The 16,168-nt window shown below is 42.1% G+C and overlaps 1 protein-coding gene across 4 annotated transcripts in view; it reads left to right on the forward strand.

The window, feature by feature from the left end:
- The window catches only part of DCLK1 (doublecortin like kinase 1), a 385,516-nt gene that overhangs the window by 202,790 nt on the left and 166,558 nt on the right, over positions 1–16,168 (forward strand). For all 4 annotated transcript variants that reach the window (XM_008273546.4, XM_070049012.1, XM_008273545.4 and 1 more), the window contains exon 4: positions 104–203. In XM_008273546.4, the coding sequence (XP_008271768.2) occupies positions 104–203 (100 nt within the window). The remainder of the gene's footprint in view (positions 1–103; positions 204–16,168) is intronic.

Consider the following 16,168-nt stretch of genomic DNA (forward strand, 5'->3'; position numbering starts at 1 on the left):
GGAGACGGGAAGGGGCTCTATGCAGATGTCTGCTGGCAGGGATGCATTGTTGTAATTGCTGTTCTGCCGGCCCCTCGCTGAGCACCATGCTTTTCTCTTGTAGGTGATGTGCCTTCAGGACTTCTTTGGTGACGATGACATTTTTATTGCATGTGGACCGGAGAAGTTCCGTTACCAGGATGATTTCTTGCTAGATGAAAGTGGTAAGGAAAAAAAAGTTCAAAACCAGGGGAAATTTGAGGCAGCTTTCCAAAACGAGCTGCACCAGGCCAAGATTATGTCAGCTCCAAAGCTACCAAATCAGTTTCAGACCCTCAACCAGCGTGTCTTTTCCATATCTTGAATTTCTTTGATTTTTTTAAAATATAGGAAACAGATGAAATGATCATTGGAAAAGCCAAATAATGTAGAAGAATAAATTACTGATGGTTAATTTACAATCATTTAATAACTACATTCATATTTTATAGAAAACATTCTTAATTTTTACATTTTAATTACATAGGTTTTCTCTGAATTTATGGTCGAGGGATTTGTGATCATACAATTATGAATATGTTTTTGCGGCTCAACTCCCATGTCACCTCCTTTAATTTCTAGCTGGAGAAATGAGTTAGTAACCCTGTTCATTGACATACTTTGGAATTTGTATGTCATTAGCATATAAGAGGTATCAAAAAGGAGGAAAGTAGTTTCCTTCCACTGAGACATTAGATGTGACCATCTGTAATTGATAAAGTGGGACAATACGGGGTAAAGAATTTCTTAAGAGATGAATATTAACAGTGTGACTCCAAGAATGGCTTTTTGCTGCTTTAAATTATCTCAGAATCTTAACAGGAGCAAAACAAGACAATTGTGTAAAGAGACCCTTCCTAGGTAACATGACTTAGAATTTATTTGGGGAAATATTACAAATTTATTGACAATACACATTCTGTATAGTTTGAAATACTTTTTGAAGTGGTAATGAATTGTTTGGTTAGATCAATGCAAAAAAAGTAATCAACAGCCTTTTTACAAAGCGGCTGGGTAGTGATAGAGCACCTACAATAATAAGGTCAGTGATGTAGAACAGGGGCCGCACCCTAACACTGCAGGTGTGTATGCGCATACACTAGCTATATTATATGCACATGCATATAATCAGTTATCTCATTTAAGCTTTCCACAGTTATTTCATATTAGAAATTAGGGTGCATAGGGAGTGACAAGAATAAGAAAAATTAGTTGTTTGTCATGAAATGTCAAATGCTTGATTAAAATACGTGTAGCTATGTCATTTGAAGAATTTATTTTGGTTCAAGGATCCTATCTGGAAGGGTAGATTGGCATTTTTTCCCCCTCTAAATAAGTTTTCTCCAAATACGTCTCATCTTTATCAGTGATTGATGTGCCTTTTAGGGCAAATATTTTTGTAAATATGTCAGACATATCATGTCCTCAGGGAGGGTCTCCCCATCTCTTATCCTCTTTTGAGGATAAGACAGCCTTGCCATTGTGTGGAACATGTGAATGTTAGGAGCCAGGAGGAAGAGCTGACAGCACAGTTTTGAGAAAATAAACTGCCTTGACTTTCAATTTAAAGAAAATAGTGGCTTCTGATAGAATGGTCTGAGAGACCAGATGCGTTCCAAAATGAAAGTTCTATTTGTTGCTTTGATATAGAAAACAGCTTGTCCAAGCCGAGCTGGAATACAGCTCAGTTTCAGATCAGCAGAGTTGGCTATGCACTCCCAAGCCCTCTTGTTTCTATCCAGTTCCCAGGTGGATGTGGGACCACTTCTCCCACCTGACTAGCCTTGGGGAGCTTTCCCCTCCCAACAGCGTGCTGTCACCCCAGGACGCTACACCTACCCCTACTCAATCATGATGGAGGATAGGTAGACTTTTTGAGAATGGTAAAAAAGGAAACTGGAGAAAATCCCTTGCAATTTCCTCTTAGAATCCTTTCTCATTAAAAAAAGAATGCACACAGAATTACAGACTTAGAAACATGTGTGTGCGCACACACACACACACACACACATCCCACAGGACATTGTGGTTTGGCTCTAGGAAGGACTGCTTCAGACTATTTTGGTGAGCACTTGACATCCTGATGAGTCCACCCTTCTTGGTGTGAAAAATATTTGCTGAGTAACAATGTCCTCCTCCACTCTAAAAGAAACACGTGGATATGGGGGGGGGGTAGCAAAAAGAATCTAAATTGAGATTTTACTTCCTTGGATGAACTTACCCCGAGACTAAATTCACACGTTGACAACTGCAATTTTCCTGTTGCTTGTACAGCATGTTCTGGTGCTAATGTATTAAAATTTGAATCTTTTTTTAAGTGCTCTGAGCATGATTTAGCCTGGCTTATCTCTACTTGCTAAATGGTATTTGCACGTTGATGCTTGATTTGCCTGTTCCATGGTAGCTTCCATAAAGGGGTGTCAGCATGGGGTGCAGACATCTCCAGAATTAATTTGCTCGCCCTGCACAGGGCTTCACTGGATTTAATGGCACTAAGAAGTGCTCTTTTGCCGCAAGGCAGCACTTTTATTTTATCTTTCAGAATTAACTGGGCTCCTAGTGTGTTTGGGATTAGCAATAATACATCCCCCTAATTACTGCTAGAAAAGCTCCTGGGGATGCCTCTTAAGGTCTTGCCAATGAGAACTTTTGCCATCACAGATGTATATTTCATAGGGCCACATGGGAGCCAGGTCAGTGTTAGAAACTGCGAGCGAGCCTCCTTCTTCCCCTAAGTTTTCACGTGCGGAAAAGCTGTCTTCCTCATGCTGGTTCAGAATGTGACCACTTTAGAGACATCGTCATCCATCAGTGGTGTCTTAGCACCTTGGAAGTGGTGGATAGAGTGCGCTATATATAGACAGAAGGGCCTGCAGATCCTTCCCCTGCATGGCTTGCTGTCTAATTTAGAATGAAGAAACATCCTTAAGGAAATGCCAAATTGGAGACAGGAAGCTCAACATGGTGTTGTTTATACGCTGATGACAAAGTGACGAATTTGTGATTTCTTGCCCTTCAAAAGCAGCAGGGCTTTTCTGGTGAGAAATGTCCAGCTCACATCCTTGTGATGAATTTGCTCCTGGATATCACCTTTGGTCTATTGCCCCACCCTCAGGGCCAATGCCCCCAAACCTGGCCAAATCCTTCACCCACTCACCTTCCTTCCCTGGCTCCCCTACATTAGGCCTACCACCTGCTCCAGAGTCTAAATATCACCAATCCTCTCCTTTCACTTTTCTAATTCTCGTTTATTGATCAACCAATCCCCAAAGTGCTGTTGATTCTGTTGGCAATAGGTATTATTTTAAGCTTACATATCAGGTATTTTTAAAAGTTCCCAGAAAACTGGAACTAAACAATGCATGTATTTTTGGTACAAATTTGGAAATCCTTGCATCGTTTTTTCATAAACCACATTTTCCATAAATTTTTTGAAGACCCTCTAATAGTTTTGTTGATGTGATATTACTTTGATATGACTGCTGTAACAAAGTACCCCAAGAAGAGTGGCTTAAAACAACAGAAATTTATTGTTTCATAGTTCTGGAGGCCAAAAGCCCACAATCAGGCTGTGAGTAGAGCTATGCCCTTCTGAAGGCTCTAGTGAAGACTCCTGTCTTGCTTCTTCCAAGTTGCTGCTGGCTGCTGGCTGTTCTCGGCATTCCTTGGCTTGTGGTAGCCTCACTCCAATCTCTACCTCCATCTTCTTGTGATCTTACTATGGGTCATTATATCCCTGTTCTTACAAGGATCCCAATTATTAGATTAGGCCTACCCTATGCAGTGTGACCTCATCTTAACTTGAAAACATCTACAAAGATCCGTTTTCCAAATAAGATCATAATCACGGGTATTAAGCGTTAGGGCTTGAATGTATTTTTCTGGGGCACAAGGTTCAACCCACAGAAGATGTCACTGGGACCTGTCCAGATATTACTTGAACTTGGGTAAGCTAGTTTTCATTTGTTGGTTTTGATCTTTCAATTTGTCTAGTGATTGTAATGTATTTATTAGCATATACAAGCAACAGAGCTGTGGCCAGACTGCCCCCTCATCAGAAAGAGTTAGGGTCCCCAGCTGGGGGTTAGAACAAGGCCCTTAGATAGTCTGAGAATTTCAGCAGTACATTTGACAGAGCCCTTCTTGTGGTCTCTTTGGCTAGGGTGATAATGTATATCTGGATGGTATATGAGTGGTTGTATTTATATTTGACTGAAGTATCCTGTCTGAAAGCTGTTGGTTTATAGGTTGATGTCCAGTGTGTTGGAGGAGGTCTCTATTCAAATTAGCCTGTAATGTCTCTGCAGGTAGAGACCCAGTTTGTTTGCTAAGAGTCCCACCACAGGGTTCTGCCTTGGACTCTGCATGCTTTTATGTGATTAGAAATGCCTGTTTGAGAATATTAAAGGTATGTGGATGAAAAACACTGGAAGGGGAGATACTACAATCAAAGACTGGACAGGATCTGCAATAATTCTAACAAATGAATGATATCTAGGAAAATAAAGTTGAATTGGTATAAACAAAAAGTAGTATTCTAGAGTTTTAAAAAAAGGAAAAGAAAGATTGTGCTAATTCATCTGGAGCAATATAGTTTTCATGACAGCATGTGTGAAAATTACTTTTGATTGACTCCAGGCTTAGTGTGAGATGCAGTGTGATACAGTTCATTTGCTGTGTATGTCGGAGGTGTAGTGTGTGTTATAAGTTATATCAGCCCCTCTGGTTGAGGGTCACAAGTGCAAACTAAAACAAAAAAGATTAGAAATACATTATCCAACATTCACAACTCTAAGTGTAGAAGAAGTATAAGTTATTAAGATTTAAAATGTTTTTCTTGGTAAGTTTGTCTTTTTGAAGTTATTAAAGCTCTGAAAACTGCACTAAAATTTTGGGGACATGGTATGTGTGTGTGTGCCTATGTACACACACACATACATGCGCATAGACATATATGCATAGTGTGCTATCTCTGAAGAATTCCAATTCAACTTCTCTCTGCACTAGAATCTGGTGTTCTTCCTGCATATGTCATTCTGCAGCAGAGACTTGCTCGGCTTCTCTGTGAATCTACATGGTTTGGGTATTCAGAAAACACTTGACAAGCATTTCTAGAATATTCCACTCTGACCACCTTCCTGGGACTCATGTACTAAATGAGATTAGACAGAAGCTGCATCAGGCACACATTGCCACAAAGTCCTGATTGCTTTCCTCAGCTCTGAAAGATGAGTACACAGGGCTAGAAACAACGGTACTGGAAGAGAATTGGAAGACAGAGATGTCGCCTAAGCTATGTCCCACTTGCTGTGTGGTCTCTGTTTCTCCGGGCCTGCTTCCTATTCTGTAGAAAACCTTTTTTTCCCTGTGTTGTAATGGACCTCAAATGAGACAATAAATGTCAAAGCACGTACAAAACTGTGTTCCTTATTACTTTGTGAATGATGTTGGTGAATGACACCTCAGCTGAAATATACCTCCTAGTGGATCGCAGCTGGCCTCAGCCATATAGACTCATTTGCAGGACTTAATTGGAGGCAGATGTCATCAAGATTTGCTTTTGGTGCTCTTTAGAGCCAGAAAGTGATAACAAGTGCTTTCTTCTCACTCTCGACTTTTATTCCCATGGCAGAGGTGAGAGGGCCTTTGAAGATATCCGCTCCTCTCTGGAGGGAATCTCTGGAAAATTAAACCAAAGCGTGTTTAGAAGGACTGGTCAGATTTTTAAAACTGACAGCACTCAAGGGTCTATCCCTTGGGAAACATCTCCCTCTTGCTATATCCACATTGATTTGGGCCAAAGATGCCATGGATGGTCCTGCTGCTGTGCCCAGGGCTAGAGGTGCTGGGCAACATGCAGGCCGTTGGGAGCAGCAGAAGGTGCTGAGAGTCTGGATAAAGACCGAGTGGTTTTTGAGCTGCTGCTGATTCATTCATCCTTCGGGTCATTCACTCATTTATTTAATAAGGGACCCTAACTTGCTCTACATTGGGCGATGTGCTAGCACGGGTAACTGTAGACAGTAACACTTACATAAAATACGACCCTTTGTAGGGACTTTTAATTTGCTTATGTCTAAAGATCAAAGGATCATAGGCACTAAACTTCGTCCCCAGAACATTCAATATTTCTTCTTGTTCTCATGGATTTTATCTCTTAGGAGTAATATTATGCTAAAAAGATGAATGGCCTGCAACAGACTGACAATTTTTTATAGACTTAACTCTTAGCTGAGTTATGAAGCCAGTTCACACTGAGTCTGACTCACAAACACATGAGTTATACCTTTGGGTGACTGGCACATTGAACACACAAAATTAGAAGGTTTTATCAGATTTTTATTTTTAATTATCTTCCATGGCCCTTTCATAGATTTATATAGTGGCAGAAGCTCTTATTTTGCCATTAGATGACACCTTGAAAATCCCAGGATTTCTCTGGTCTCTCTTAAGAAAGCTACCAGTTACCATCTCAATTCAAAAGTGAAAATATCTAGTCCTGCATAAGAGTCATTCAGAACTGGAGTTCTTTTCCCACACCCATCCAGTGCCCAACAAAGTCTGCCATACTCTGAAGGACAGGCCAGCGGGATGCCTTCTGTCCTCTCACTCACCTGCTGCCTGCTATCTGTGATCCTTGGAGACTGGAATGGGGCTGGGAGGGGTGGGACAGGGTGACAATGCTTGTTTTCTGAAGTTCTTCCTGTTGATTTTAGGTGACTCCCTTGAGAATAGTTTAATTAGCTCCACATCACTATAACCAAGCCTCCTTTACTGTGCTGCCCGAGATTTGAGGTGAAGGCCATATGTGTAAACACTGGTCTGCCCTTTCCCTCTTCACAGAGGACACTGACCGAGCACTCCCAGTCTCCCAATGAAGCCCCTGTCAAGGTGGAGGGGAGCAGCACCCCTCTTGGAATGACAGGGTTCACAGAGAGACAGCTCTCTCTACAGAAATCCTCTTCCTCACAGATCCCTGATCTCCAGTACCTCCAGATTTTATACCCTTGACGTGAGTAATGAGACTCAGGCCTATACTAGTTTATATCTCTTTATTTAAGCTTTGACATTCCTGGAAATTGATCCTTCTCACAATTCACTTTGGTGACTGATTCACATCTCTTTGGGGCCTGGGTGAAATTTCCTATTTGAGTCCTATCACATTTGTCAACTGGCTTCCATCCCTAGCACACAACCTTCAAATCACTGTATCTGATGTTCTTCCTCTCTCTCTCTCTCTCTCTCTCTCTCTGTTTCCTTTATCCTCCTTGACTTCTTTGCAGCAGTTGACATTTTTGATGGTTCCCTCCTTGGAATTCTCTCCCCTGGACCTTCCTAGTGTTTTGCTGTCCTGGCTTCTGCACCTCTCTGACTTCTCCTGAGCCTCTTTGAGGTTTGCTTCTGCCATATATCCATTCATAATTGCTCCCTAAGATTCATTCCTCAACCCTTTTTTCCACTTAATTACTCTATTCCTTGCCAAGTTCACTGACTTTAATGATTTCAGCAATGATGGTTACGGTAGACAGCAATGGTGACAAATGGCAACCAGATGGTAGACAATAAGCAGAGCCTTTGAAGTATGTATAATTTTCTCAATTTTACAATTAAGGAAATTAAGGCTTAGAAATGATAAATAATTTGTTCAAGGCCACACAGCTAGTGTTGAAGGTAGAGTTCAAACCCAGTTTGATTACACATTCTCAACTTCTAGTTGTTCATCCTCTGAAATCTATGTCTGTATCCTGACTCCCCTCAAGAGCTCCAACTTGCCATTATGAACTTCCATATGATTATTCCATGGCTGCCTGAGATTCAGCACATCATGCCGCTGACCTCGCCATCTTCTTGGTCACCTGTCTTCCTCTGTTTCCTAGTTAGATCTGTGGCATCATCATTCTCCTTAACACAAAGCTTGCAAAAACATAGTCCTCTTTTATTCATCTTCACTTCACCCTCACCTTCGCTCCATACCAACATTTTATCCTCCTGCTTTGCAATGTTACTGCCATTGTATTAGATCAATTCCTCATCATCTCCTGCTTATACTCGGATAAAGATGTCTTAACTTGGTTTCCTGATTCTAGTCTTTGTTCCCCTCCATGTTTGAACACAGATGGATTCTCTTGGGTTCCTCCGCTAGCCCTCTGAGGCCCACAGGCCCATTGGTGTGCTTCTCTGGGGCATTGTAATCTGACTCTGTTGTGTCTTTCCAGTTGACACCATCTCTGTGTCCCTCAGCACTCCAGCCACAGCATTATTTGTGTTTTATTTTTTACCCCAAATCTGGTTATTTTCAATATTCCTGCCCTTGTTCATACTGTCGCATCTACTTGGAACCCTTTTTTTTCTTTCTGCCTTCCCCATCTTATTGTCCTTTGAGGTCCAATTTAATAATTGCCCCCACCCCCTTTTTTTGACAGGCAGACTTAGACAGTGAGAGAGACAGAGAGAAAGGTCTTCCTTCCATTGGTTCACTCCCCTAATGGCCGCTATGGCCTGCGCTGTGCCGATCCGAAGCCAGGAGCCGGGTGCTTCCTCCTGGTCTCCCATGTGGGTGCAGGAACCCGAACACTTGGGCCATCCTCCGCTGCCCTCCTGGGCCACAGCAGAGAGCTGGACTGGAAAAGGAACAACCAGGACTAGTTCCCGGCGCCCCAACCGGAACTAGAACCCTGGGTACCAGCGCCGCAGGCTGAGGATTAGCCAATTGAGCCATGGCTCTGGTCCAACAATTGCCTGACCTGTTTACTTGGTTTCAGTGAATTACTGATGACTCTTTTTCCAGCCCTTTACTGCTTTCTCTAGTACAACATTTTGGTAATTGTGCCTTGTGTTATGGGTTTTCCATTTTATAAAAGAATGTCTAGTTTATAAATATTTTATCACATTCAATTCTCAGAAAAGCTCTGCAGTGTTGCTTGACAAATAAAGAAAGCCAAGTTATGAGAAGTTAAACTGTCCACAGTCACTGCATTAGGATTCTTCAGAAAAACACATTAGGAGAGACATAGTCATATGGATAGAGAGAGATTTATTGATTGTCTTGTATAACTATGGAGACTGAAAAGTCCCTGGGGCTGCTGTGGACAATGAGGAAAGCCAGTGGTACAATTTAATCCAAGTCCAAAAGCCTGAGAACTACGGACTCTGATGGTGCAAATCCCATGCCAGGGAGAGGAGAGGATGAAATGATATGTACCAGTTCAAGCAGTGAGGCGGGAAAAACCTGAATTCCTCCTATCTCTGCCTTTTGTCCTATTTAGGCCTTCAGTTGTTTGAATTGTTTGGATGATGTCTACACATTGATTTTATGGAATCCACCAATTCAAATGCTAATCTCATTCAAAAACACCCTCACAGACATATGCAGAAATAATTTGACTCTGGGCACCCTGTGGCCCAATCAGGTTGACACATAAAACTAAGCATCCTTGTCTCATCCCCAGTAGGTAACAGAATTGGGATGGAAAGTAAGGATACCAGACTCTTTGCATTTCACCTTTTTGAATTGTAAGGGCCTTGTTAGTCCTGTGTATCATTCTTCTCCGTATACCCAGCACCTATCAGGGTATTCCTAGTAAGGGCCCAAGAAATGTTAGCTGAATCAGTGGTTGCAATAGGAATTAACTTCACCTGTCCAACCTTTGGATGCTTAAGGACTGCAGCCCAGAACTTCCCCAAAACTGGTTTTAATCATAAGCTTTCTTGGGCAAAGTTCCTTTCGCTGTTTTCTCTCAAGAGCACTCTGCTATGTTGGAAAGTCATATTATCAATATCCTATTTAAAATGTCACCCAGAACTGAACACAACATGTTCGTGGAGGCTCCAAAGAGCATAGAGGATATAAACTTTTTTGATAGAGGCATCAAACTTGTTTGCACTCAAGTCTAAGGGTGAATATTGTATCTTTTAGCAGCTGCAAACGATGCAGGGCGATTAGCTCTTGGCCAGCTGAATTCTCTGAGGCCTTCAGACATGATGTCAACCCAGGTCCTACTTACTTAATTGCATATTTGAACCTCTATCCAGTGCTTTAATTGTATCGTGCTGATAGCATCTTATTCATTTTAGTCATTAATTCTGGCCATTTAAAACCCTTATGCATCCAAATTTTGCCCGGAGATAAATAATGGCAGAGAAGAGAGTTCAAATAAGGTCTGTCTGATTTCCAAGTCCTTGCTCTTCCCAAAAAAAGTTATGCTTCCAGGTGCGTAGCCAAAGACTAGTAGCATAGCTGCTTAAAAACTCTCAAAAAGAAAAAGAAAGGAAAAGCTACAATAACTCACTTAGGTTTTCTTAGGGCAGCTATGACAAGGTGTCCTTGGGCCTGATGTCCAGTCTTGGTTGAGTTGATCTCCATCTGCAGCTCAGTAGTGAACTGTCAAAATGTAAACTTGGGTGAATTAAAATTTTATCAAGTTTGAACAGACAGCAATTCATAAAGTGGGCAGCACAAAATTGAAAGGGTTTGAGCTTCAACACAGGGACATGGGGGTAAGCCTTTTATGTGGTAAATGTAGAATCAAGACAAAGAAAATATTTGATCGGTTAAAATGTAGCAGTAGTCTTGTTTGGGTCATTCCAATGGAAAGTTGCTAGTTGACAATTTCTGATTGGTTAAGCTTAAGTTTCATTTGATCTTTTACAATGAGTTGAGTTTCAATTTGCTGACAGAGGAATCTGAAGCATTGAAATCATCTCAGCCTAATGGACTTTCCATTTATCGTTTTAAACAAATCGAGGAAAATAACAGATTCTTCTCTCTCTTCCACTAGATCACATGTACCTCCGAGTGCAGGTACTTTAGGATTTTCTTCTTAAAATAGGTCTACAGAGCATATGCACTGTGTTTTTATTCCTGTTTATAGTCTTCCAGTTCAGTTCCCCACACGAAGCATGTGTTAAGAGTCTACTATGCGCCAGACAGTGTTAGAGTTCAAGCAAAAAAAGTTCTAGAAAGTTAAATAGCTCCTTATAGAAAAGCATAGGACATGAGGGCCAGCGCCACGGCTCAATAGGCTAATCCTCCGCCTGTGGCACCGGCATACCGGGTTCTAGTCCCAGTTGGGGCGCCGGATTCTGTCCTGGTTGCCCCTCTTCCAGGCCAGCTCTCTGCTGTGGCCCGGGAGTGCAGTGGAGGATGGCCCAAGTGCTTGGGCCCTGCACCCGCATGGGAGACTGGAAGGAAGCACCTGGCTCCTGGCTTCAGATCAGCACGGTGCGCCGGCCACAGCACACTGGCTGCGGCGGCCATTGGAGGGTGAACCAACGGCAAAGGAAGACCTTTCTCTCTCTCTCTCTCTCTCACTGTCCACTCTGCCTGTCAAAAAAAAAAAAGAAAAAGAAAAAAGAAAAAAAGAAAAGCATAGGAGATGAAAAAAGTCATTGTTGCCAATACTTGATGTGAAGGTGATTTTAAAATTCAGTTTCAAAACTAGGTACTAACTTGATATGTGTGTAAATAGAGGCTGTCTTTAAAGATTTTCATTACTATAAGTGTTATAAATAAATAAAATATAACAAGACACTGATATTCTTGACTCTTCACTGCCTAAAGGCACATTGTCTCTCTCAAAAGCTCTGGAAAACAAACAAATGGATAAGATTTTAGTGAAAAAAACAAAAGTAAAAATAATAATTATTGTGTGGGTAACTTATCTTCACATTTCCATAGGCAGAATCCCTGTGGAAGTGTGAGTCCCACTATTTTTAGAGATCTAAAATGGATATGAGGAGTTTCTCTATATTCATGTGAATCCCAGTCAGGTAATCAGAGAACAGAGCCAAGGAGAAGCAACAGGGCTGTCAGGAAATGCCAGCCACAGACCGAAGGGTTCTGCTCATGTTAGCACAGCAGAGGAAAGTGAGCAGAAGCAACCATTGTGAGGTCAGGATGAAAATGAGCATGGCCCTGTTCAAAGACAAAAATCAGTCTCTGCGTTAAGCTTGGTTATTAAGGTGCATTAGTGCCAGCAGGTTCAGTAACTGACTTTTGTTCACTTGTTGATGTCTCACTGATGTGACAGCTCAGACAGCTCTCTGATATGACCTCACCCAGCTGGTGAGAACTGAGGGTATAAAACTTTTAAATTTGTTAGCTCTGGAAAACAATTCCTTTTTTTCTAGGTTTGCCCTTCCACTTTAATGTCAACTTAGACAAATCCATGTTTTAATACGGTTTTTGGTTTATTTGTTTCACACTTGACAGCCTTTCAACAGAATTTTTCTGAGAATACCATTAGAAGTCAGAAGATTAGTGTACATTTAAAAAAAATCTTGGGAAAAATGAGTACTGCTGCTTCTTCCTCAAGTGAAATATAAAATGTTACCATATGCAACAGTATTTCCAGATATGAAAATCAGAATTGCTTAATGTACCATGTAGGAGGGTTTCAAGGCAACTAGCATGAATTCACATTTATTTTATCATAGGAACCTGATGTTATAATATACATAAATGAAGGTTCTTCAGAAAATTCATGAAAACATGGAATTAAAAGATAAGCTTATTTTGGTGCAGACATATTTTGAAATCTGTGCAGAGTTTTTTTCACAGTAGGAATTTTTCATGAACTTTTCAAAGACCCTTCATATGCATGAATTTCAAACTATTTGCAACAATATAATCTTCTCTTAATTCTGCACTCACAAACTTTTTGAAGTATCTACATAGGTAGAATCCCCTCAATTCAGCTGTATTGCGTGATTATCTGTGATGTGCTGGACACTGTTCTGAGTACCAGGCATATCACAGTGAACCAATGAGGGAAAAATTATTGCCCACAAGGAGCTTATATCCCGTTAGAGGAAAACATTTCATAGATAAAATCATAAGCAAAATAAATAGTGTGTCAGAGATAGGTGCTTTAAAGAAGAGTGAAATGGGGGAGAGATCAGGAGTCTATGTTGGGGTAGGTTGTGTGGGAGGATTCAGGGAGATTTCATAACCAGTGACCCTTGAGCAAGGCCTGATGGGGGGATGAAGCCAGCCATGAGGGTCCCAGAGGAAGATGCTCAGGGAGATGGAACAGTCAGTGCAAAGGGTCTGGGATGGAAGTGTGCCTGACATGTAGCCACTGGCGGTTCTGTGGTGGCGCGTATGCTGCAGTGTTGTTCCAACACTACCTATCAGGAGTCCACACAGATGTCTCAGGTTAAGGCCACCACTTCCTCAGCCAGGCTGATCTCACTTCAGAACCAGTCACAGATCAGGGGGTCCCAAGCTGCACCCACTGTTGACCAACTGGCTACAAATTTGGAGGCTCCTATAGCTCCCTTGGGTTCAATAGTTTACTAGAATAACTGGAACTCAAGAAAGCATTCACAGAATTCAAGAAAGCAGTATATTTATGATGACTGTTTTATTAGAGAGGATATAAATCAAGGCCAGTCAGCTGAAGAGACACGTATGTCTCAGTCTCAGAGATTCCCAAATGTATCCTCATCACATTTCTGGGACACTGATGTGTTCCCATGCAGGAAGCTCAACAAGCTCCTGCTGTCCAGAGCTTTATTGAGGGCTGGTTATGCAGGCTTGAATGATAAAACCAAAAGCCATGTGACTCTGAGCTCAGCTTAAGGCTCCCCCTCCTCCCCAATCGGATGGTTGATATCACATGACCCCAAGTCCCAACCCTCTAATCACAGGATTGACTTTTCTGGTGTGCCCAGTCTTCATTTTGTGTTCATCTCATGAGCATAAACCCAGGTGTGTCCCAAGGGGCTCATGAACAGCACAGACCCACCTATCACTTGGAAAATACCAAGGGTTTAGTAGTTCCTTTCCAGGAACCCAAGAAGACGCCCACATGCTGGGGAAAGCATCCATGCTCATTCTGTTACAATGACGATCCAAACACTTCTAAAAAGAATAAACCAAGCAAAATAACAAAAACAAAGAACTTATAAGACTTTGGATCTTTGCAGAGAAAGGCAAAGTGGTGAGTTCCAACTAAGGCTGGGCAGGCTCACTCCCATTCTTTTGACACTCTAGTTGCAAAAGTTTCATTTCTGGACAAGGTCGTAGAAATGTTTTAACAACTGTGTACTCAGCCCACAGTTAACTGTGTCTATTAAGAAGGACCTGTGACATGAATCATCTAAAAATGTGTATAATGCATAATTTCTTTCATATGTTTCTAGAGTATACTTCACATTTCACACTGAGTGTTTCTTTCAGGTAGATGTGGAACTGGACTACTTCTGCTGAATGGAATTACTAACTGTTGAAGTTAAGAGAATCCTAGGGAATCTCTTTTTTTTTTAATGTATTATTTATTTGAAATGCAAAGTTACAGAGAGGCAGAGGCAGAGAGAGAGAGAGAGAGAGAGAGAGAGAGAGAGAGAGAAAATGAGAAAGAGATGTCTTCCATCTGCTAATTCACTCCCCGAATGATTACATTGCCCAGGTCTGAGCCAAGCTGAAGCCAGGAGCCAAGAGCTTCTTCTGCGTCTCCCACATGGGTACAAGGGCCCAAGGATTTGGGCCATTTTCCACTGCTTTCCCAGGTGCATTACCAGGGAACTGGATCAGAAGTGGAGCAGCCAGGACTTGAACCGGCACCTATATGAGATGCCAGCATCATAGGTGGTGGCTTCAGCCACTGCACCACAGCACTGGCTCTCTAGGGAACTTTACATTCAGTTCTTTCAGTTCACAGGTGAGGAAGTAAGAGCCCAAAGGATTAAAGTGACCACCCAAAGTCAGGCCACAGGTTAGTGGTAAAGCTGGGGCCTGGAGCCTCTGAATCCAGAAACTGCTGACTGCCAGTCTGGGCTTCATCCCATTATGTGAGGCTGCATCATTGTTCTGTCAGTCAGTATAACAGCATCAGCCAAAGGCATGCCCTTGAGAGATTACCAGTCCTGGAGATGTAGGTCATAGGTGGCACCAACTCCTGGCCCCACACCTGTGTGACCCTGAGATTACTTAACCTCTCTGAGCCAGTGTCCACTGGCAAAATGGGGACAAGGGTCTAACTGATCACAAAACATTGTAAGATGCGGTGGGTGAAAACCACATTGTAAAGCCATTATGTAACAGGCAAACATTACTATTTGCTGTTATTATTTAGGTGCTCAGAAACTCTCTCTTGATTGAAGTGGAACAGACTTCAGGTCTTTATTCTGAACTATTTAACATTTATCTGCACAATATGCTAGTAAGTGTGAGGGACGCTAACATGATGGAAAATTTCACCATGAACAACTCAGAGACAGACTATCCAGGGTCGGCAGGGATGTATATAAATTCCGATAGATAAACGGCACAAGGGCCACGTGGCAGACACAGGAGGAGGCGCGGAAGCTTCAGCATGTGACACATTGTGAAGTAGAATAAGACTCCCGGGAGGGAGGTTCCCTCACATTGTGTTGTGATCTGTAAATATTTCTTTTGCTCTGGCGGTGAAACTGTGACTACATGTAACTCTCAGTCCCAACTGCAGACTCCTGGCTTCCTATCCACACTGTGTGGCTGGGCAAAGCATACGGTTCTTGATGTTCCAAGCATGAAAATCACTTACAGATTTCTGCCAGGTGTCTTTTTTTTTTTTTAAGATTTATTTATTTTAAAGGTAGAGTGGCAGAGAAAAGTGAAGAGACAAAGAGAGAAGGAGATCTTCTATCTGCTGGTTCACTCCCAACATGGCCCCCGCAGCCAGGGCTGGGCCAGGTTGAATCCAGGAGCCAGAGTCTCCATCCAAGTCTCCCACTGGGTGGCAGGGCCTCAAGCATTTGGGCCATCTTGGCTGCTTTCCCAGGTGCATTAGCAGGGAGCTGAAACAGAAGCAGAGCAGCTGAGACGCAAACTGGCACTGTGATGCGGAATGCCAGCATCACAGGCAGCAGCTTAACTTGCTATGCACAACACCAGCCCTGGTGCCAGGTATCTTAGGGTACACGTACAGCCGTGTTTGCTGCAATGTCTGATTGCTTTGCTCTCTGCATGGTGGATGAGGATGCTGCACATGTATAATTGAAGTCCTTGTAAATAAACTAAGCTGTGAGCAAATAGATCAGTAGGATGAGAGCTCTCCAAAGCAAAAACAAAAATAAATGTAACAACAGAACAACAGAAGATGGCTCATGACTTAAAGGTAATAAAATTAATATAGTATAGAGTTAATCAAAACATGCATTGAAAATG

Source organism: Oryctolagus cuniculus, chromosome 9 (genome assembly GCF_964237555.1).
Source record: "Oryctolagus cuniculus chromosome 9, mOryCun1.1, whole genome shotgun sequence".
Classification (NCBI taxonomy): Eukaryota; Metazoa; Chordata; class Mammalia; order Lagomorpha; family Leporidae; genus Oryctolagus; species Oryctolagus cuniculus.